Raw genomic sequence first — 24,122 nt, 5'->3', positions numbered from 1 at the left:
AAAGTCAAAACGTTACTGGTAAAAACTTTAACATTGTAGGGGGAAAAGACTGACCTAAGTTATGATTCAATTACACTGTATTGTATTTATACAATACAATACCATTTCATTTATATAGAGCATTTTACAACAGCTGCAGCTGTAGCAAAGCACTTTACATACAACAATAAAATAGCAATAATACAACAAGTGAAAGCGATACATTAACACAAAACACTATGTAGAATAGACAGCAGAAAACAGCATCATAAATCAGGCACCATTGTGTGTCTAATTTTATGGGACGGATGATCTGAATAATAATACCTGAATAAAAGTTTAAAACCAAAGTTCTTGGAAGATTAATTGCTAATGTATAGGACACACATATCATTGTTCTGGTGTAAAGTGGTGTATCGCACTGAATGATTGTGTGCAATAATTTCCGCTTTTCATTTAATAATTTCAATAATAATACATTACATCGGTTGTGCTTTTCTCGACATTCAAAGACACTTGACACAACAGATTGCTAATATGGAAACAGTGGAGCAACACATACAGACAGATAAACAATACGCGCTGGCATAATTTATCGGCTGCAGAAAAAATACTAATAGTGCAGTTTACGCAGCGAAAGACTGAGAATGTACAGTGCATCTCCATGTACATCTTTATGTCTGTTTTATACTGCCCCCGGTGGCCAAGGCACTTACACCAGAAGTAGCAGGACAATGCCCATTGTATAAAACAAAAATGTATCAAAAATCATTTAATTCCTTACGTTACCCAATTAGGTATGTATGATTTCAGAAAGTACAATATAATAAATATGGTGCTACGTTTCTTAATAAAAAAAAAATCACATTTTGTGCACTTCTACACCATGGCAAATAATACAATCGTACGCATACAGCTAAATGAATACTGGTTGCCAGAATGTAAAACACCTGACAATCTTCAATAATTAACATTTATACATATATATGAAAATGTGCATAGTTTCTGTCCCGTTTCAAGGAAAACCAATGAATTTGTAGTCAAATACAACAAAGTTTACCATTGTGAAAACTCTTAGTGTACAGTACCACGGCAGAGCAAGGGTTAGGTTAGCAAGACAAATAACTACATTTGTAAATACAGTCTTACCTGTCAACCTCAGCCAATTGCTCCCCTTATTAATGATTGCAATTCCCCTTATTAAGCGATAATAAACCTTACAAACACAAAGCGGCACCTATTTACTCACCCCCCAAGATAGAATTTGTAGTATAAGAACAAAGATAATTTGTGTAAAGAAGTTTGTTTTAGTTACCAAATTACGTTGTCGTCTGCTACCAGTGACCGAGACGATCCGGATTAGAGCCGAAATGGGCAAGACGAGATCGGTCTAATAAAAAAACGAGTTAAAAATAAAAAAATAAATAAAAATAAAAAATCCCGTACAAAAATTGTTATAAGGCGTACACAATTCGAAATGATCAAAAAACGTATAAAATACGGGGAAAACGTACAAGTTGACAGGTATGAGTCTTCCTCACAATGTGAAGCAGCACTGTCGAGAAGGAAAAGCAAATTCTTTTATTTTGAAATGCACCCCCTCCTCCCGGAAAACGAGTATCCGCTAGTTGCTGTGACAACAAGGATGTCCCTCACTCTGTCACTGCGTTTGCTCTTCGTCAGTTGAAGATTCCACGCTGATTCCAAACGGAAATAAAAAGCAGACGCGTGGTTTCAAGCAACAAACGTGTCCCACAACTGCGGCAGTTCCTCAAGGGTGTCGTCTTTAAAGAGTGTAGGTTCCGTTCGGCCAACCTCCAGGTGCAGGGGCCACGTTGGACCAAATCAAGCCGTGGGGGGCTGCTAGAGGCCGGGGAAACGTGTCTGTTTCTATCTTGCACACTTCCCGATAAACGGAACGAATACTGTCCACTACATTAGTTACATTTAAACATTTTTTTGTTTTTTTTGCATTTACACGTATACTGTATACAATTTACCCATTGCCATTTCAGAGGGGACTTTTATGCATCCCGTATATGACCAATAAAGTGAGGATTATTCCATACAATCACATCAAGTCAATTTAATTACAAACATTATCCATAATCATACAGCGTCATATTACAAAAAAAAAAGGTAAATAATACATGTAAAGCTATTCTATTTTCCCCCCGAATGCATTCTGGTCATCCCTCAAAGTGCTCTCAAACCGCACTTGTAAAAACAAAGTATGCGCTTGCCTTCAGTGCACTACTAAATGAGCCATGTAGAAAAACTGCAGAGTGGTAATCATCTCTTAAACTCATTTTACACAAGCATTCATGTGACAGGCACATGCTCGGGAGTATGAATGTTTCTGCACAGCAAAGTTTTTTTTTTTTTTTTTTAAATCATGAGCCGAACTATGCAGGATGTGCTTGATGCACATCCACTGTTATCGCTGTTAACTAAACTATTGTTAAGCTAAACTATTGATTTGCTGAGGAAAGCTTAAATTGTATCCACATATTTGAAAGACAAACAATTAAGATTACAAAATGTATTTAAGTTGCATATAACTAAACTGTACTTGTGGAACGATTTCGTATCAACTTCCCATTGAGAAATACACTTATCTTGACCCTTCCTTCATTGGTCATCAAGTAAAATACTTGTGGTGAACAGATATATGAAATGAGTTTTAGTATGAAGTCCTCCATTTAATAAAAATATATTTGCAAGCAAAATACAGAAGTGTTTGTGTTAGTGCTCAACCAATGTCAATAATCAAAAGCACCGTCTTTCCATTGTACCGAATGTGCAAAACACCTTTCTGACATACAACTGCACAAACCTAAAACATGAATCCATGTCTACTTTTTATTGGTTGTACCATCATACATCTGTTCTCAACTGCCAGTCATTTTAAACATCACACTGCCCAGAAGGTATTGCAATCGGTACAAAAAAGAAATCATGAACCCAAAGTGGAATGGCTACACAAGGGAGCAAAACAACCCAAACATTTTCTTTGCACATAAATGACGTTTTGTACATTATGCATCATCTAGGGATGTTACAGTAGCAAGAGGAGATATAAAGTAAGCAATCTAGAAGCTTTGATAAACTAGGTGTTAAAATAGGGTTTTACTAACCACAGCAAAGAAACAAAATAAAAATACAATAAAAAATATTCCAAATCATTTTTTTTTGCTGCAATTACCAACAATACCATTTTTGGTCTGCGGACAGCAATAACATTTTTATCTCCAGAGGCTTAAGAAGTGAAACTGAAAAGCCGATTCAAAAGATGGCTTTTGGGGCGTAGTCTTCCCAACTGAGAGAGGCTCTTCAGCAAGGACATTGAACATGAATTGAAAAAGTGCAGAACGATCCATGACTGGGGTGACTTATCTACGTACAATGTTCACATGACGTGATTGATCCTTCCCAACTATATAGTATGTAACAAGTAAAAAAAAAAAAAAAAAAAAAAAAAAAAAAAAAAAAAAATTATAATAAAGTGAAAATCAAATAAAACACACGATATAAAAAAAAAAAAAAAATTGGGCTTGAGTGTGTCAAAAGATGACTCCACACCTTGATGCTTTGGATAGTTACATGCACGTCTGGATTCAGGGGAAAGAGTAATCTTTGATAGTGTTGCCAAAGTTGATTTATTAAATTGTGATGTACCTATTTTCTACAAATGCTCTAAACACCAAGGACAACAATGAGAAGGCTAGAGATACTGTGGCCAATTACAGCCAGCCCAGGACAGAAATTTTGAAATTTTTTTTTTTTAGGGTAAATAAATCCGTATTAAAAGTCTTTATCACTCGTCCATGTCAATGCAAGATTAAAAAGCAAGCCTTAAATTACAACAGCGATGTTTTGTCTATGGAGGATGCATAAAGTGTTTGTAATCCTAAATGCCAAGAATTAGATGTTCCTGTGAATGGGGGGGGAGGGGTGTGTGTGTGTGTGTGTGTGTTTTACAGGGTCAACCCTTGCGTCCATCACCGGTCCATCATGCTGAGGATCATCTCGGGGGTGAGGTCTCCGTTAGGCGGGGCCTCCGACAGCTGCATCTCCTGTTCCTCCTGTGACAGCTCCTCCAGCTGAATAGTGGAGTCGCCTTCGCCGACGACCACTTCCTGTGTGGCCCCCTCCTCTTCAATGTCATCTTGCTCGGCACCCACTTCCTTTTTCACGATGATGTCATCCACCTCTCCGGTGGCCTCGTCCTCCACACGGATGATGGCGGCCACTGTTGACAGAGCCGCTGGTCAAAGTCAATTTGGGGATAAATTGTACTTGTCGGAGTAGTTGTACTTAAAAGGGGAAGTCGGCCCAAACATATGTTTTTCTAAAACTAAAAATGGGTGGATTTTGCTGCTTAACTCATATTCCACAAATGCAATATTAATCAGAATGCCGTGTTTCAACTAGTGGGCCTGCTGAACATATTCTTGAAAAAAAAAAGTGTTTGGGTTGATTTCCCTTTTAAGTATTCTATATTGAAAAAAAAAAAAAATGCATCGATAAAATAAATAAATAACAGAATCGATTTGCAACGCCGTTTTAATCATTGCCGCTCTGTCGTGTCTCTGCTGTAAAAAAAAAAAAAAAAGAAAACTGCATATACGCACGTTTTTTTTTGCATATTGTGTTTGTGGATGGCTGCAGCGCGAAACTTGTGCACAGAGACAAGCATGGCAGCGGCAGCAAGCGACTTCAAAATAGAGGACCCTCCACCTAATTTTAAATCAAATGTGTGGCAGCATTTTGGCTTCCCAGTGTTTGCAAAAGAAAATGGTGAGAAAACGACAGACCGGACAAAGACTGCGTTGCAAGCAATGCAAGAGGCTGATAACGTACAATAATAGCACGACCATCATGACAACATACTAGCCGGCACCGCAGCGAGCTACCGCCACCGGAGCAAAGATTAGCAAGAGGACAAACAACACTGACGAACACGTTTGCACATCCTTTAGCTCACTTCAGTGCAAGGGCCAAAGTGATTACAGTCAATCGCTGTTTATATTGCTAAAAATATGAGGCCATTTTCAACTGGGAAGCGACGGCTTTGTGGAGATGATAAAGACTTTAAAGCCAAAAATACACTATTCCGTCACGCCCACACTTCAGCCGGGTGGTGATGCCCCAACTCTACATGCAAATCAAAGCTAATGTTGTTGACGTGCTTGAAAAAGCTGATAGTGTAGCGATTACGACTGACGGATAGACATCGAGGGCGACGCAAAGTTACGTTGCAATTACGGCTCATGTGATAACTTCTATGAAGACAGCTATCCTGAGCAATCTATCAGACAGGTATGCAAGGGAATACGAATCTACAGAAAATGAGAATGTCGATATTTTGGTATTTCTTAAAAAAAAAATATGCCAAAGAAGCACTAGTTTATTTACTTTTGTAATTCTAATGTGAGTTTTGTTTTAGTTTCTAGTTACATGAAAGAGCAAGTCCTGTATTTTAAGACAAGTTCAAGTTGATATAACATACTTAGAAAATGCAGGTGTTTGAAAGTTTAAAGTTGATCACAAAACGATTTGGAATAACTGCCAAATCTATTGCACATTTCTTTATTTATCAGAACACTGATAACACAAAAATGTCGCTAACAGTCAAAATGATTGGTTCATTTTCATTTTTTGGGGACAAGTTACAAAAAGTTATGATTTGTAACAAGGACCAAATGAAGATGCTAAAATAAAAACATTGTTTGGTTATAAAACGAGTCACACACAAGGCATATATTTTATAGTTGTGTCTAGTTAAATGGTTTACCCAAAAACTTTTGTCATACCACGAGTACCCCATGACTCACACGGGATTCTGATTCGCCAAAAGTAGAATTTAACACAACTGATTAATAAATGAAAATCATTTCATTTCGCTTCCTTAATTTTAACATTTCATTCTTTGGCATTGTCTCCCCCTCCTTCAAATGAAACGTGAAGAAAAAGTTGCCATAAAAAAAACACAGAAGCTAAATCTGGAATTAAAAAAAACAAACAACTTTGTAACTGATAACATTTACCACAAAAAAAAATCATCATTTGAATACGTTTCTTTTAAACCGGCATTTAAAAGCTTTAAATATGAGGAACGAAACACTTAAGAAAACTAATATTCAGACCCACTAGAACAGCTTTACTTACATACTGCTCATAAGACAACCGAGCTGACACTGAATATGTAATTATTTGGAGGGCATATTTTAACTTTGACTTGAGTCGTATTATTATAAAGTAACAGAACCTGTGAGTGATGAGGATAAATTGGGTGGATATAAGATCGCAACATGATTCCTTACCGGACAGACTGGGAACCATCGGGTTGGCGGAAGGCATTTTCTAGCCAGTCTCTTAATGTTCAACTTAACCATGACTGAATTTCGACTACATCTATTTTTTTAATCATTTTGTTTACTCGTAGTGCCATCGGAGCTCTTGTCTCCCGGAAGTTTGCGTGATGAACTTTAAAGTCAAGTGCATTGTGACGCTCACCATTTGGCTTGTTCTTTGGGGGGCGCCCACGCTTCCTCTTGACTGGTGGTTCTTCAGGGGCGGCTACGGGAACCACTGGCGGAGCCTGTTCCAATTCGATGTCATCCAACAAATCCTCATCATCTTCAATCTCATCCAGATCAGGTTCTGCAAACGCAGCGAGGAAAGTTCACTCCCACAGCTAAAGTGATCATACAACAAAAACTCCAATGAGAAGTTTGCCAAACCTGTGTCCTCATCATCATCATGCCTATCTTGCATCTTTCGCTTCCTGCCCCGGCGACTCTTTTTGGGTGGAGTTCCGTTCTGGTCTCCAGCAACCTCACCCATGCAGTTCTCGCTGTGGCGCAGCATGGTGTTCTGTGCAATGAATAATGACAGAGTTACACACTGTGAGTGATGTGAAGCGGTCCCAAATCTGGCCTCGGGTTCAAGGCCTACCCTGCGGGTGAACGTCTTGCTACACTTGCTGCAGACGAAGGCAGTGGGCACAAAGTTGGGGTCATGGTAGCGTTTGAAGTGCATGTCCAGAAGCTGCTTCTGTCTGAACGTTTTCTCACACTGACTACAGGCAAAAGGCTTCTCCCCAGTGTGTGTACGCTTGTGCATGATCATGTGCCGTTCCTGTGGGAAGGGGGGGTGGGGGTGGTGGGGGGGTGGTTTGTGGGGGTCAGCGTTAAAATATAAGTGGTCCGAATCTCAGTCAAACGGTCAGCATTTTCCCCTCGGCTTGCCTGTTTGCAGCAGTAGTCACACTGGTCGCACTTGAAACGTTTCTCATTCTTGTGAGTTTTCTGGTGCTGGATGAGAGCGTACCGCTCGTGGAAAACAGCATCACAGTAACGACACTTCTTACCCTTCTCGATAAAAGAATGCTGCTTTCGCAAGTGAACGCCTGAGATGGAAAAAAGAATATTTTGATTAGTTGGACAAATGACATACACCGAACACAGATATCACAAGCGAATGAACGAGTTACCGAGGTCGCTCTTGCGTGCGATGACTGTGTCGCAATGTGGACAATGGAATTTTGCCACATTCTCCGTGTGTTTCTGCAGAATGTGCATCTTCATGGTGCCGCTCTGGGTGAAACGAGCGTGGCAGATGTAGCACTCGTACGGCTTCTCGCCTACATCGGCGAGGAGAAAGGGGTTGTGTAAGTGGATGGTCCCGGAAGATTAACCGCAGTTCAAACCGCTGGAAGTGACCCACCTGAATGTGTCCTCATGTGTCTTTTCAGCTTGTATGTGTCCCTGCTAGCGTAGCTGCATAGACTGCACTGGAAGGGCCGCTCCCCGGTGTGAGAGCGGATGTGCCTCTTCAACTTGCTCACCTGAGAAAGGAGCAACATGAATACACTGTCAAGAACACATGCGCGAAGAATTAGCTTTGGAAGAGAAATTGCTTTTATGTCAGCACTGATTTAACAAAGGACAAGCCTGATGACATCATTTGGTAGCTGATGCAATTGCTCACCTCCACACTGCAGTAGTCGCACATTGAGCACTTGAAGGGCTTCTCATGTGTGTGCTTGTAACGACGATGACGCACCAACTCTCCACTGGTCACAAAGGCCATGTCACAGTCTGTGCATTTGTGTGGTCGGGTGCCTACGTATTTTTTTTTGGGGGGGGGATAAATTGATCATTTCTCTTCCAGCTCTATCCAATTGCCACAAGAAGATATCAAACAGGAAACAAGCCATTACCAACCGCTCATTGGCTGTGAGATTTTCTCTACCTGTGTGAGTGTTGAGGTGGTTTCTCAGAAGCGTGACTGTCCTGAAGGCCCGTCCGCACAAGTGACATTTGTGCGGCCTTTCATCCGTGTGGCTCTTCATATGTCGGTCCAGGTTGGAGCGCCGTGGGCAAGTGTAGCTACACAGTTCGCACTGGAAGGTCTTCTTTACACCTGGTCAAGTTAAGTACAAGTTGTAAGTGTTTCACTATTTCTCCTGCCAATATAAAAACAACACGGTGTACCTTTCTTCTTGATCTTAGTGGGCTTGGGGGGCTTCATGTTTCCAACAACCTTCTCTGCATTGACCTCTGACAGCAGTCCCTCCTGTTGCTCTTCTTCAAAGTCATACACGGAAACATCCATGTCTCTGTCACCCTCCGCGTAGCGCAGGCGGCTCTTTTTCCCCTTCTTCCCTTTGCGGACAGTTGTAATGGGCTGGTAGTCGGGGTCCTTCTGCCATGCCGGTTGAGACTCGGGAGGTTCCTGATCTGCCACGTCGGCGGCATCCTGTTCCTCCTCCCCCCTTGTCCCTTGAAGCTCATCGTGGACTGCCTGAAGCTCTTCTTGCTCTACAGTCTCCACTTCACCGTTGGCCCCCACTTTCACCACCTGTATGAAGATGCATATTATCTTTGGTGGCCATGCTCTTTCAGAGGTGGGAAGTAGCAATACGTAAATACTTTTTTACTGTACATAATTACATTTTCCAGGTATCCGCTGCCTGATTTCAGATAATTCTTTTATGTTTATGCCCACTTCTACTACTTAATATCGTGTAGATAAAATACCAACTTCTGACTTTCAAAAATTCTGGCCAATATCAAAAAACATACACAGGTAAGGTATATTTTTCAGGCATCGTCACTAATTTGACATTTTTTTCTTGGTCGGTTAACAGTGTTAGCAAAGCTATGGGAACATTAAACTTAGCAAGGTCTCGGTTGAGGTTTGAATGAATTTTATTTTGTAGTACGGAAACAGGTCTTGCATACACTTGACAATTTATACTTTTCTACTCAAGTACATTTCAGACTGTGTTTGTATGTACCTTCCCAAAAATGTGACGTTTGTCTCCAAAATAAATGCGAGGAGCCGCTGATCCATAAACGCACCATGGACAATTCGCAAGCAGAATTTACAATTTAAGAAATGATAGGTCATGATAAATGCACACACGACATTAAAAAATGTGTAAATTGGAGGATCTTAAAAACGCGGATATATTTGTGTGAATAATTTTGAGACAAATCTCTACTCTCTAGTTACAGTAAAATATTTTGCAAACACCAAAACCAAAAAAGGATGTGACCAAATCCCTTGCTGGTGCGACCAACTGAAAAAGTTGGTCACACCTGTGCAAAAGTTTGTGTTTGCCCCGGAAGATGATAAAAAAATGGCAGAAATGTTCTTCCATTCCACAGTTACTGCTTACCTGGAAACCTTCAGGTAAGGGCAGGGTGTGACAGATAACTGGCTCTGCATCCTTATTAGCTGATCCATCTACATAGGTTGCCTGGAGGCCATCCACTGTAGTCGAAGTGACTGGGACCTGTACTAGCTGCAGCTGTCCAAGCCCTAAAGCAGCACCAGCCTGTTCCTCCATATTTACAACCTACAGATAATGTCCAGCAATTATAACTCAACAGAAAAAAATATTTGGCAGATAAATTCCCAAATGACTGCTCATCGTACTGACCTGAAGGGTGATTATCTGACCCTCATCTCCACCAGTGACAGTAACTGTGCCACCTCCCTCCAACACCTCGGTCTTCATTTGCAGCAGGGCTGGATCCAGGGCATCCATCACCATCATCTCCATGTTGCCAGGAACTTCCACTGCTTGTGGGGCTTCCGCTGACCCTTGGATCACAGCATCCCCTGCTTCTGGCAGTACCCCCTCTTCGGGAGCCAGGGCAGTCTCCATGGAAACAACGTCGCCCTCCATGGTGACGGGCCAGTCAACACTCTGAGCGTTGTCAACATTACAATTGTTGTTAGTGTGTTGGTGTCATATGTGAGACATGAGTGAATATGTTCATTCGCAAGTGGGAAATATGTTAAGATGAGTACAGATAATTAACTGGAACAAATTTGAGCCTGATTACTAATTTATCCTGTGGTGTGTGTGTGATTGATTTGATTTGCAGATGTTGCCGCAAATAGTGCATTGGCACATTATTTTCTGCAGATCTTCTACTCATTTGCAGGTAAGCTGGAGACTATCCCAACAGACGTTACCTAAGAGGCGGTTTAAACCATTCACACCTAGGTACAATTTAGTCTTTAACGAACCTAACATGCATGTTTTTGGCAGCTGGGAGGAAGCCAGTGTATCAGAGAACATGAAACCAAACACAGCCCGGATTCGAACCGCCAACATGCTAGGCAGATGTGCTACCCACTCCCACAATGTGGCGTCTAAATGTTACTATCTTCCAATAAAGTGAGTTGTACGCAGAATTTTCTATTGATACATACTGAAAACTAGTTGGTGCGCTTTTTCTTTAGCATGTTAGACTTTTGAGCTATCGGGTTTTTCAGGTCCTCGTAACCGGAAACCAGATAGCTGAAGGTGAGGGGTGAAAATAACGTTTTCAACAAGGTACAGCTTAGCTCAGGGTAACTTTTGAGAGTTCATGGAGATATATATGTATTTTTTAAGACCTTTTTTTTCTGGCCACACACCTGATGAAGCCATGAGTTACACGCGGGTATTGCAACTGCAACTTAGTTTGGTGACATATGGGACCCGCTGGTAGCGAGGCAGCCAAACGTGCACAATAAACCGGACGCAAAACGACATCAAAGCGGCGGATTGAATCTTTGCACACAAAAAAATGTGGCACTAAGCATCCTCATGAGTCCAACCTGAGCGGATAAGACATTTGCTATGATAGCGTGCTCCGGTTTTTCCAAATGGATCAAATCCAAAGTGCCTCTTTTGATTAGATAAGAAAAACGTCGGAATCTGAATCGACCGCTTCGTTGTATGCTTGACCAATTTCATGCTAAATGGCCCATCGGCGCAAACTAAAACGAGAACTTATATTTGTTTGTTGACTGGGAGGCGCGAGGACGATTGAAAACAGGAAACAAAGGGCACGATAAGATGGACGTCAGGCCTAAAGTAAGTTTTAAGAGAAGCACACATACAGACGACCATCGCTAAGTGGTTACCACAAAATAGCACGCAAAAAGCACGGAAACAGTCGCCCCACACAGGGAGTTGGAGTTTAGAGACAGATTTAGTGAATATTGGATAACGATAGAGGGAGACAAACACCCCCCGCCAGTCGGTAACGTTAAGCCCCACCGTGACACCTAGAGGCCGACGCCAGCTCCTACAAAAACGTTTCCGTGTTTGCGGGTAAAGGATCGCTTTGACTTACCGCAGAGTGCTTCTTTTATGGTTATATTAAGTTCAGTGCCTGTCGATTGCGGCCGGTCGCTTCAATCCTCCGTGGACGTGCGAAAAAGCTGTGCGCAGGCCTGATAATTTTCTCCCGCTTTAGAATAGAGGGCCTCACACAAAATGGCGGTCGTTAAGAGCGAAGGCGCATGCGCACACCTATGGCCCGGCGGTGAAGAGGCGTGGCCGAGATGGGATCGAGGCGCCAGATTTGAATTCACGCGTGGGCGTGGCGACGAAGACAAGTTGCTCAACATGACGACATGTACGTATTTGGAAACTATTAAGGTGAAATGTATATTTTCATGAAAATACGCCATGTTTGCGCTCTCAGTTAGGGTTGTCAAAAAACGAACATTCGGTGAATTACGATGTTGTTCATAGAATCAACCACAGGGGGGCGACTGATCTGCTAACTAGTGCAATCATGAAGTCAGTCTAGTCGAGTCGACCCCCTTTCTTTTCAAACTTCTGCAGACAGTTTTGGGGATTAAACGGGCCCACTGAGCATTTACATTTATCAAGTAGACACTTGTATTGTACTAATTGTACTAATATTTGCTGCATTATTATTACATATTTTTTAAATGTAGAATTTGTCAATTAAAATATATTTATTCAATTTTCAAATGATTTTTTTGCAATAATTTTGCTCACACGTTTTAAATTGAGTACTTGTAAATAAAATAGTATAATAAAAAATATTTATTTGGATATTTTGATTGATTTATTTGAAATTCGTTCTTCATTAGAATCAAATTAATGATAAATAATTCAACAAAAAGGAGAATTACATATTATTTTACTATTAAAATTATTATTATTGTTATTATTTACACATGGCCTATTCGTCCATTTTACAAATAAAATTTTGCCCTTGAGCAACAAAAGTTGACCCACTCCTGGTCTAACATTACAGTAGAATTGACAACAAATCTTTTTTTTTTAAATATTATAGTACAGTTACATACGACTATGAATATAATATGTATGTCTGTGTAAACCTAACGTATAACAATGATACTACTAATATTTGTGCTATTGTTTGCTTTGTCAATGTTAATTTTATAATGATTATGTTTATACATCTTATATTGTTTACTATTATCATGTTGTTTATTGTTATTCATCGTGTGGAAAATGGAAAATTTTGTGTTTAGTGTTTCATTGTCTATTGTATGTTTTGACGTTCAAAATAAACATTCAAATCAATTCAAACTGTGAATTATGAAAGAAAAAGTAACTTCCATTTGTGGTACCATAACTGTAGCATATATCCAGAGCCAGAAAACTCAGCAATAACTTTGCAAGTTCTGCAATAACTAATATGATGTGTGGAAAAGTTGACAAATTGCAAGAAACAAGAATCGGCATGCAAGCTAAGGATGTACGTAATCCAATAAGAAAAGAAAACACAGCAGTCCCTTAAAACCAGCGATAGGCATTTTCCTAGAAATTGAGCGTCCGTTACTTGTCCTCCGTCTGCAGCATTGGTACCCTTCCGTCGTCCGTCATTCGCCTTTTTTTCCGGGGGGACTAAAATACAATACAATACAATACAATTTTATTTATATAGCGTATTTCATAACAGCTAGAGTTGTAACAAAGCACTTTACAAACAATACAATACAATAAATAAATAAATAAACAAAACAATAAAAGGCTGTGATACACATTAATAAATGTAGATATAAATAACATGAAATATAAATAAAAATATAAATAAATAAAGACAATAAATTAACATAAAACACAATATACAATTGACACCGGAAAAGAGCCGAAAATTTCAGGTCTGATCAAAAGCCAGAGCAAAGAAATGTGTCTTCAACCGGGTTTTAAAAATGGACAGAGAGGGGGCTTGCCTAACAACCAATGGGAGGTCATTCCAGAGGGAAGGACCAGCAACAGAAAAGGCTCGATCCCCTCTGAGGCTCCGCTGGGTCCTCCGCACCTCGAGCAGCGCCTGGTCCGCAGACCTGAGGCTGCAGGGTGGTGCATAGGAGTGGAGGAGCTCGGCGAGGTACGCCGGGGCGAGGCCATTTAATGATTTAAAGACAAATAGGAGAATCTTAAATTGAACCCTGAAATGCACTGGCAGCCAGTGAAGGGAGGCCAGAATTGTTGTGATGTGCTCAATCTTCCAAGCTCCAGTTAATAGGCGGGCAGCAGCATTTTGGACCAACTGGAGACGTTTGAGGGAGGAATGGCCGACTCCAAAATAAAGTGCATTGGAGTAATCTAGCCGAGATGTAACGAAGTCATGGATTACTGTTTCTAAGTGCTGATGGGAAAGGAGGGGCTTTACCTTAGCCAGCTGTCTAAGGTGAAAGAAGCTCGACTTTACAACATGGCTGATTTGCTGTTCCAATTTAAGATCACTGTCCATTATAAAACCCATGTTTGAGACTGTTGGCTTTAGATATGAAGCCAGGGGGCCCAGGTCAACAGAGTGGGATGGAGATGAGCCACTGGGACCGAACACCATAACTTTTGTTTTCTTTTCGTTGAATTTAGGAAATTCAGTGATATCCAGTCTTTGATGTCATCTAGGCAGGACAAAAGAGGTCTTAAGGAGAAAGCCTCTTTTTTGCTTAGCGGATATAGATTTGACAGTCGTCCGCGTAGCAGTGGAAGGAAATACCGTGTTTTAAAATACAAATACAATGAGAACAGCAATGGCCCCAAAATAGAACCCTGTGGAACACCATACGATAGAGGGGCAGAGCGGGACTCAGAGGAACCTTGGCTAACAGAAAAAGTCCTGCCAGCTAAATAGGATCTAAACCACTCTAGAGCGCATCCACTAATGCCCACTTGGTGTTGCAAGCGAGTCAAAAGAATACTGTGGTCTACCGTATCGAAAGCTGCAGTCAAATCCAACAAAACTTTGGACAATTTAGAATCTTAAACGAACCTAACATTCATATTTTGGGAATGTAGGAGGAAACTGGAGTACAGTCGTCTCCCAGCATATCACGGTTCACTTTATGGGGTATCACCAGATCACAGATTTTTTCAAAACGTACATATCGCATTATATATTGTGGATTTTTTCTCGTGGGATTTTGTGGCGATCATTTTGCCACACGTACAAATGGTACTGCAGTAGTACGTAGCAATAAGTGTGAGCCATTCGGAAAAGTGCGTAAAAGACAGAGAATGTTCAAAGTTTGGGGCCATCTCACACTTTAAAAGAAAATATGCTTAAGTGCAAGGTGTCTACATCTGCGAGGCCCCAACTGACACTTGCCCAGAGACACTCAACCTGAGCCAACAACAGCCGAGCTGGAACCCAAATTTGAACCTCCGACCTCAAAACTGTGAGTGGGATGTGCTAAGCGCCTTGGGTACACAATGTCAAATAAATTATTAATTTGTTACATAAGCAGTGGAACGTTTTGTCCATTTTAGTTTTCGCCACTGAAGTCCACCGATGTCCACCGATGTCCACCCTTTAGATTTTCATAAAACGAATGTCGGTGTGATCACTTAATGGCCCCACATTATTTTCTTATCTTCTTTTCCTCATCATTTTACCCTCCAAGGGGAGGGGGCAGAGGAAGGCGAGGCTCTGTTGTCATATCTGTCAGTCTCGCCGGGGCTGGCCCCTCCCACATCAGCAGAGGCATTACATACTGCTGGTGCTTGTGCTCTTAGCAACGGTGCCTCAGCAACAGAGCCCAGGCAACAGAGCTCCACGGCAACAGAGTGCCGTGTCTCCCCAATGGAGCTGCCATTGGGCGGACCAGCGCTCAGGCACTACACCCAGAGCCGACCGAGACCTCACCGACAAAAACTCAACTATCGTCCCAGCAGACCACAGGTACTGTGAGAAATGAATTCTAGAGAAAGAACAGAGTGTGAAGGGAAGGTTGATGTGTGTGTGTGGGGGGGGGGAGAAAATGGAAGGGAGAGAGGAGATGTAGGGTGCAGAGGGGAGAGGCAGGGGGAAGGGAAGGGACGGATGGAGGGGGAGAGCTGCAAAGAAGCCTGCTCCCTTGCTTGAATAAGCCATAGTGCCATTGTGCCGGTAACTAGCTGTGTGAAGACACCACAAATGGCATTTGCTGTGATTTCCAAGAGCGTGATCGCCTGAATAGCATTGCAGATGGTAGCTTGGCTTGAATGTCCCTTTTTTTTTTTTTTCACTCACACTGAAAAAAAGCCTGCAGCCTTCTATTTTTTTCCTCACAGGATTGTGCATTAAAAATGTGCATCATCTGATTTCTCTTCATAGCTCATGGTGTTGTCACATAGCTCTCTGGCTGTAGACATCCAGTCACTCCCTTGGAGCCAGTGGTCAGGGAGACAAAATCCGAGCAATTCCCTTGACACGGTATCGTATAGCAGTGACTTCTGCTAAATTTGTGCTCTGCAGCAAGCCTCCCCGCTTTTATTGCGACTTGTGGGGACAGATGCTAATGTGATCGGTATGATTCAGGACGCAAATAGCTACAATATTGCATTATCTACATTGGGAAAACAAGAGAGCTTGCATATAAAGTCCCATGACGCCCCCCATTGTACGTTACTGAGCAACTGTCTCCAAGGAGGCCGTTTGTAGCAAAAGACTGAAGCCAAAATATTCCGATACAGAGACTAGCGAAGGACTGTGTGGGTTTTGTTGAGATCGGTATTACATAATGTGAAGTTACATTTATACCTTTCATCCTCACACTGTAATGCCTCAACCTTGATGTAAAATGCATAATTGTATCTTCTACAAATGTAATCAGGAGACTATAATTGAGAGTGAAAATGAAGTCCTTGAGCTCATCGGGCGTGTCGATGAAGGAGTGGAGGAGTTCTTTACAAAGAGAGTTCTTCCTGCTGATACAGAGTGAGTATCACCAGTTGCCTTTTACTGTACAGTACTGTACTCTATTTAATAATTGGATGTACGTGATTTTGGCATTCCTACAAACTGCTCTGCTAACTACAGTCAGTGTGTGTACTTAATTTTTTTTTTTTACATGGTTGTATTTTCCACAACAGGTTATTTGATGAAACAAGTCATTTTGAGCATGTATGTTAATCATATTGAACATCATGCACATGTCCCTGAAATCGCTGTCTACCCTGTCTCTATGCGGTAGCTGCCCGTTTTAAGAAATCCTACGTGTTGTTGACTTTTGTCAAGCTTAATATTTCCACTCTGTAGTAGTGAAATATAACAGTAAAAAATTAACACAGAAAATTCAGCTTGCTAAGTGAAGATCCACCAAATAGCCAAAAATGTCAACCCTGTCGTTGTCCACTCTGTCAACATTTAATTCATATATTAAAAAATGTGGAAGCTTGACCATTGCATTTCTAACAGCGTAACTCGTCTACTTCATACAATGAACATGAAGTTTAATGGGGAATCTGAGATTTTTTGGCTGTGAAATGAAGATGTCACAAAGATGTCACAAAGGTACCTTACCTAGCTTTAAAATATAAAATATGAACTCTAAAAATTATCAAGCGACTGCTCACTTTCCAAATCATTCAGACAAAGAACTGTCTTTGGCACCAATAAGATTATTTGTTTTTGCGATGATACAATGACCATGTCACTTGGGAGAGTGCAACCCTCCACAAAGGCTTAAACTGTCGAAAAAAGTTGTGATAAGTTAGCCAACATGAATCTCCTATTATGAGAGACGGACAGATAAACAGACAGGCAGACAGATGGACCAGAAGTGCCTTCATGGGGACGACCATCAAATGGTTCAGTACAGTAATGCCTTAAATCAGGGTTGTCCAAAGTCAGGCCTGGGGGCCATTTGTGTCCTGCTGCCCATTTAAACATCACGCGCCACATACTGTACTAAAAATAGTATATTTGTAGTAATTCTAGTTGCCGTCAAAAAGTAAATAAAATAAGCGGCACATCCTGCTGACACCCACATCCTGCTATTACTAATAAAGACAACAGTATGCAGTGATTTTCAAGCTATGCAAAAATGCAAATAAACTATTTAGAACGAAAATAGTAACAAAGCAGCTCAAAATCCTGAATGATCTATAAACTATTTGCTTTATCAACTTTCACAGAAAGTTGTGATGTAGCAGTTTTGCCAAATAACTGTAATAAATGTAAAAATCAGTGTTAACGTGTTAAATCATTAAAGATGAAGCATGTCAAATTAAGCCCTGTGTGCTTTCATTGTCCTGAAAATTGCCCTCGAAGGAATAAGTTTAAACACCCCAGTCTCAAACAGTGATAATAAATAGCTGCTGGGTAGTGCACAATTATCCAGAGCCTCACCAAAATGTAATGGTATCTTACTTGGCCTATGCACTGCACTTCTGTAAAGTTTCATTTAATCCATTGTGTCTCTTATGCATATTCTTACTAATGGTCCTACTATTTACTGTTTTACAACGTTAAAGTGCTGTGAATATACAGCACAGCAAGTGGTGGCCAAATAGTTTTGCACTTACAGTATGTTAATGATTTGATGCAATGAACCTTTCACATTTAGGCAAAGGCAAGATGAGGAACCAGAGTCCATCACAGTGGATGAAGTGGTTCCTGCAACCTCTGTCCCTTGTCCACCCCCGACGAAAACACTCAGGAGGAAGCTTGGGGATTTCTTTACCCTCCGAAAGCGACGAGGTCTGAAATCGGAGACCGGTCACGAGGGCCGGCCCAAAAAGGCCTCCATCGCTGATCTCATTCGCCCTCTTAGGGAGGCGGCCAAGTCTGATAAAGAAAAAGATAAGGAGAGAGTAAAGGAGCATGACAAGGAGAATGAAAAAGAGAAAGGAAAAGAGCAGACCAGTGGTGTTACGGGAGAGTCAGCTGCGCAGGAAACACCTGCCTCTGATGTTGCGCCACTGAGGGGTGAAGTGGCGCCACCCCGTCGTGCTCTCAGGGAAGGGAAGTCCCAGTCTCTTATTTTACTGTCTGGTTCAGCAGCAGGGGCTGCCAATGCCAGAAAGGTGAGCATCGCACAGTCAAAGACTGTCGGGGCTTTAGGTCTGTATGTTCATTTTGAAGAGATTTTCCTTGGTGATTTTCAGAAACAATTTGAGGGTCAACATAGCTTCGAACAGAAACTTCATCTTATGCTTCAGCGTATTGGGGTTTCCAAAGCACAGCCGGAAGAGACGCAGGTGTGGATCTGTCTGACTTTGAATGATTTTTCCTTTATCCAAGCAATAACATACTTAAATGTCTCCTGTATTATCATAGAATCCAGAGAGAGAGATGAAAAAGGCAGAATCTGAAGGTATGTTCAAAAACAAAAACATTAGGAAGCTATACTCAAAAGGATAAACATTACAGTGTATGGGTAATTGGACCCAATTTGGACATTTTTACGTAAGGGTTGTCTCACTTTTGTTGCCAGAAGTTTAGACATGAATGGTAGTGGTGAGTTATTTAGAGGGGACAGTAAATCTAGACTTCTAGTTTAAGTTGACTACTTTACATTGTAGCAAAGTGTCATTTTCCCATAGTGTGCATATTCTAGAGGCCTGTCGTGCGATTGGCTGGTGACCAAATCAGGGTGTTCCCGCCCCTCTCGCCCAAAGTCAGTTAGGATTCGCGATAGAAAATGGATGGATGAACACGAGATACTTCATTGTCAGCTTATCGGTATTATCCTCTTTTCATTTCTTAGGCACCATTATTGACAGTAAAGTTGAGCCAGCACCAACTTTCACAAAACACAGAACTATGTCAGCATCTTCAGGTAAATCACACAAAACACAAGTTTGTCACAACAGTAATGCGCTAAAGTCTTATTCCACCATTATTTTTGTTGTTGTGCTGCACGGTGATCGACTGGTTAGCACGTCCGCCTCACAGTTCAGAGGTCGTGGGTTCGATCCCGGCCCCGGCCTCCCTGTGTGGAGTTTGCATGTTCTCCCCGTGCCTGCGTGGGTTTTCTCCGGGTACTCCGGTTTCCTCCCACATTCCAAAAACATGCATGGTAAGTTGATTGGACTCTCTAAATTGCCCCTAGGTGTGATTGTGAGTGCGGATGTTTGTTTCTGTGTGCCCTGCGATTGGCTGGCAACCAATTCAGGGTGTCCCCCGCCTACTGCCCGAAGACAGCTGGGATAGGCCCCAGCACGCCCCGCGACCCTTGTGAGGATAAGCGGTATAGATAATGGATGGATGGATTCTTGTTGTTTTAATGACATTTACCACAGCAGTCATTTAGACATAGTTAGACATTAGACATAGTAAAACAGTAAATATAAAGTACTACAACATATACAGTTAGGTGGGGTGTGCCAAAAAACAAAACTTTTCCCCAAACTTTGTGGAGGGGTGCTGTGTGATGATCACAAATATAAATGAAGGCAACAGGAAGAACCCATTCAATTTAGGTGATAATCTGAACAAAAGTGCAGATTTTAGGGATGGGCATAGTAATGGGTTAATCAATTTTTTGATTGTGGAGAATTTTTGGAATTGAGGATTGATTAATCACATCTTGTGAAGCAGTTGCTTAATTGTGTAATGTTTGAGGCAAAATGGAATGCACTAATTGATTAATTAACCATTTTCACTATAGTCTATCAAGCAAATTTAGTCAAATGCCCACCCTATAAGTGATAAATAATCATATTTTCATCATTTGAGTCACCGGAGCTCACTTTTTCCACTCCACTGTAGTTATTTGCCTGGTCACGGTTGTATTCGCTTATTGACTTGCTTCCGTTGTCAAAATCTTGTCCGAGAGGATATTATGAGGAACAATTCGTAGCAGCTGGTCACTTGGGGTTCCAAGTGGGCTGTACTGATACAGCAGAGTCGTGTAAACCACATGGCATCAATGAAACCACTCTCCCCACCATCTGTTCATCAACTCTGTGAACCTGAAAGTAATCTGACAACTAAAAAGCAGATGGATAAACACACAAATACAACACTTAAGTTTTTTCCCCATCTTTTGTTAATAGTTTGGCCTTGATGGAGGTTTGCACTCTAACCGCAAATTACATTGTAGTTATTATGGTTATTGTAACAACTCTAATGGTGGTCTAAGACTTTTGCAAGAGTGAGTCTTCTTCAAGACTTTTGCCAGCGTGAGTCTTCTTCCTTGATCGTACTGCATTATCTTTAGGATTTTTTATGTATTATTTTTCTCATCAGATACAAGGCGTCAAATTCGACCAAGCGTGTCAGCACATGAGTCAGCTGGAAAACCCGCTTTGCCTCCAAAGCCAGTTCTCAAGCCTGGTCCGGGCCCCGCAACATCTGGCCGCAACACGCCTGAGAATGAGTTGGTTCAAATAGAGGAGGGGGAAACAAGCACACCCACGAAAGAAAAAAGTCCAACTGCAACTCCATCTGGCCCCGCTACTCCTGCTGTAATATCAAATGACACCCCTGACTTGGCTGACATGACTATTTCCTCTTCTAGTACTGCAACCTCCGAGTCGGATGTGCTTGCTGTTAACGCCGCTGCAACAATCGCAAATGGTACAGATCTAGATGGCAAGCCTTCTGACCCTGACGTTCAGCCTATTAGCACAGAACCATGCACCTCTAGCTCCCCGACAGCTCTTACACCCGCCCCTGTCCCTTATACTTCCTCTGAGTCTGTTACCCCCAGATCCTCTGCCACTTCAGACTCGACAACAGTAACTTCCATTACCGCCTTGGAAACTCTTTCTCGTCATCTCAGTGAAAATGAAACAAATACATCCGTTAAACCGACAAGTCCAGTGTCAAATGGTCTAGTTTCAGTTAGTGAAGTGGCCATTTCTGTCCGTTCCGCTGCAGAATTGTCCACTCCATCCTCTATCCAACCTGCGGATACCAAATCAGACTCGGCTATCAGTTCGCTTACTGTGGCTGGTGACGATTTCGCTGCAGGAGCTTCACTAGGCACTAATGGCACATCTGTGGCCCCGAGCGCAACCCCTCCTAAATCTGATACCTTCATTACCAGCTCCGCCACCCCCCCTCCTGCCAGCACCACCTCCATTACCGCCACAGCATCCACTGACTGCATAGACTCTTCACCCTCCATTGTTCCGTCAACCTCATCCAGCGAAACAAACCTCACCGACTCCATCATCTCCACCACCCCAACAAACAACGCTGCTTTAACGACAGCAGATGCAATTAGCTCCCCGCTCACGACTGACCCACTTTCCTCAAAGAAAACCAGCTCTACACTCACATCAGTTGTCACCTGCCTCCCTGCTTCTGAAGACTCCAGTGTTACCAGGCACAGTTTGAGCAGTCCGCCGCTCGCCCATCATAGCCCAAGCCGAGATTTAGCAACAAATCTTGACGAAAGATTGAGTCCTACTGGAAAAGGCACAGGTGAGCATGACTTTAAGGTGTAAACCCGGGGTGTCAAAACTTTTTCCACTGAGGTCCAGAAAATTACAGAAAAACTAAGGATGCAAGGACCATTTTGAAATTCTTTGACTTTAAAGACCCTGTAAAGTGAGAACATGTGATTTGGGGATTTTTTATTTTTACTTTAGAGGTCATTTATTAAACATGCTAAAACCAATTGATCAAAATCTGCTACATAACCTTCTGTTAGAGGGGATTAGGCAAATGGGTTATGATTTTTCAAAATTTTGATGTTGTCCGCAGCACTGTGTCCTACTAGAACAGACCCCCCCCCTGCACTGAGCAGCAGCCGAATTTCATCCCCACATTCAAAAGCAAAAAGCAGTTACTTGTGCATCAGCAATGTGTTATTCTCACAAATCAGACCCCGTCACAGAGCCAAAAGTGGAAGAACGCATTTATGCTTCTGAAACTGATTTATCTTTATCACCCTACATTTTCTTCACCCACACTTTTCTCAATGTCTCTTTCAACCTTTTTAAAAATAATATGCGAGCCGTGTTAATGTTATTTACAGTATAGACCAAGGGCTGCAAATGGCTCCCAACCCATTGTTTGGACACCCCTGTTGTAAACTAATTCATGCATTATGTTTCATTGCTTCTGTAAGTATAATTAGCGCAATTTCTCTCCCATTCTCAGATGTGGAGGTAGAGGTGGTTCAAAAGAGCAAACAAGCTGAGGAAACTGTATGCAAGAAAGTTATGGCTGATGACAAAGAGAGTGAGCATTGTAAGGAGAAAGCACCTCAAGACAACAGTGAAGCAACAATGAAAGAAGCCCAAGAAGCAAATGTGAAACCTGAAGACGTCCCAGTCGCAACAATAGAGGGGGAGGCTGAACCTGCACCGGAGAATGAGCCAATCCGAGAAGAAACAAAGAAATAGAAAATATTTATAATGGTACAGTATTACTACATTTGGGACCAAATACTGTGACGCGGGCAGGTTAGGCCACAGTAAAGAAAAATGGTTAAATGATCCATGGCACTTCCTACAAAGGGACCACCACCACAGCAGCACACCACACACCCGGTTGGGCCACTGGACCAAAGAACTGAGATCCATGGTGTGACATCGACAATTCCAGCAGTGTCTTTTTGTCCTTTTTTTAACTTGTGTTTGAATTTTGCATTGCACGTATGATTAAGTACCATAAGAAAAGTACTGTGTTTTAAAGACACCATGTTTACAATAGATGGATAAGAGAAAATAGATATGACTATTAAATGGATTATTGAATTGAGTTCTTGAGTTTCTTCAGTTGATATGATTTTTTTATATTTAAGATATATATGCGAAATTCAGCAAATTCCACCCAGCGAGACAGACTACAAGAAATGCTTGAGAAAAGATCCTGATGACTGACGATTAAAATGAAAGCATCTCATTCAAACATCAAGAATGAGCTTGAGTCAGACTTTGCCAAACTCATTCAACGTGTTCGTACTTTTTAGAGTTCTGTCCTGTACTCAGCATTGAACAAAGTATACCCGATATTATTTCACACAAGTAGCTTAGGCCCAAAGAAAAGTCCCCGATGCCGTCTACTTGACCACATACTGACTGCTTCTGTATTGAACATTCCTAGCTACAGTGGACACTGTACAGCACTTCCGCTAAGCTTATGTCATGGATGCCAGAGAGAATAAAGCATCCTGTGTTCACTGTTGAGTGAAGACATACTGTATTGTACATTAAAGCTGGTCTTACACGCCAAGGATGATAAAAACAAGTAGATTAATGATCATGCGATGAACAGACACGCACTACCACTACAGTAATGCTGTTCAAAACCAGCTAACGGCTAGGGTGCACATAAAGTCTCTTTACAATTTAAAAAGGTTTAAGAAATGCAAATCAATTGTCAAATCTGTGGATATTATTACAAAATGAGGTACCATTATTTACATGAAACAGACCAAGACATCCCAGGGCTCCATAAATCTCTCGTGCCATGCACAAATTGACTGTTTCCATACTTCATCTTGAAGTTTCCTAAAGTGTTGAGTGAATCAGCTGACGGTGATCTGGTACATTGTAATTACACCACTGACATAATTAACTCTCACTCGCAGTGGAGAGTTGTTCTATAAAGTTCAATGTGATTAATATCTTTGACAACGGAGTATATAGAACAGATTGAATAAACATA

General features: G+C 41.6%; 2 protein-coding genes across 2 annotated transcripts; one reads left to right on the top strand and one right to left on the bottom strand.

Moving 5' to 3' along the window:
• Positions 1-2,827: 2,827 nt before the first annotated feature.
• Positions 2,828-11,791, bottom strand: ctcf (CCCTC-binding factor (zinc finger protein)). Its single transcript, XM_086026606.1, has 13 exons — positions 11,628-11,791; positions 9,935-10,204; positions 9,671-9,850; positions 8,481-8,847; positions 8,239-8,409; positions 7,975-8,108; positions 7,711-7,831; positions 7,478-7,627; positions 7,233-7,393; positions 6,940-7,122; positions 6,726-6,858; positions 6,499-6,645; positions 2,828-4,231 (listed from the first exon to the last, which is right to left on the bottom strand). Exons 2-13 carry the CDS (start codon positions 10,181-10,183, stop codon positions 3,981-3,983), a joined length of 2,247 nt encoding a protein of 748 aa, XP_085882732.1. The 5' UTR covers positions 10,184-10,204; positions 11,628-11,791; the 3' UTR covers positions 2,828-3,980.
• Positions 11,792-15,109: 3,318 nt separating this feature from the next.
• Positions 15,110-23,213, top strand: LOC147150092 (uncharacterized). Its single transcript, XM_086026484.1, has 8 exons — positions 15,110-15,473; positions 16,387-16,490; positions 18,121-18,580; positions 18,662-18,754; positions 18,834-18,870; positions 19,264-19,335; positions 20,748-21,929; positions 22,611-23,213. Exons 1-8 carry the CDS (start codon positions 15,375-15,377, stop codon positions 22,853-22,855), a joined length of 2,292 nt encoding a protein of 763 aa, XP_085882610.1. The 5' UTR covers positions 15,110-15,374; the 3' UTR covers positions 22,856-23,213.
• The last annotated feature ends 909 nt before the right edge of the window (positions 23,214-24,122 follow it).

This window comes from Filicampus tigris, chromosome 3, assembly GCF_054856515.1.
Source record: "Filicampus tigris isolate MCC_2025a chromosome 3, RoL_Ftig_1.0, whole genome shotgun sequence".
In the NCBI taxonomy this organism is placed as follows: domain Eukaryota; kingdom Metazoa; phylum Chordata; class Actinopteri; order Syngnathiformes; family Syngnathidae; genus Filicampus; species Filicampus tigris.
This window is presented reverse-complemented; position numbering and strand designations above follow the sequence as displayed.

What these genes read in the sequence shown, in the direction of transcription:
- LOC147150092 (XM_086026484.1), top strand. Translation starts at nt 15,375, where the DNA reads ATGGAGCTGCCATTGGGCGGACCAGCGCTCAGGCACTACACCCAGAGC. An exon ending in ATCGTCCCAGCAGACCACAG is followed by an intron (nt 15,474 to 16,386) that starts GTACTGTGAGAA and finishes AAATGTAATCAG; the next exon opens with GAGACTATAATTGAGAGTGA. An exon ending in TCCTACTGGAAAAGGCACAG is followed by an intron (nt 21,930 to 22,610) that starts GTGAGCATGACT and finishes TCCCATTCTCAG; the next exon opens with ATGTGGAGGTAGAGGTGGTT.
- ctcf (XM_086026606.1), bottom strand. Translation starts at nt 10,183, where the DNA reads ATGGAGGGCGACGTTGTTTCCATGGAGACTGCCCTGGCTCCCGAAGAG. An exon ending in CACTAAGATCAAGAAGAAAG is followed by an intron (nt 8,410 to 8,480) that starts GTACACCGTGTT and finishes TAACTTGACCAG; the next exon opens with GTGTAAAGAAGACCTTCCAG. An exon ending in CCACCTCAACACTCACACAG is followed by an intron (nt 8,109 to 8,238) that starts GTAGAGAAAATC and finishes AAAAATACGTAG; the next exon opens with GCACCCGACCACACAAATGC.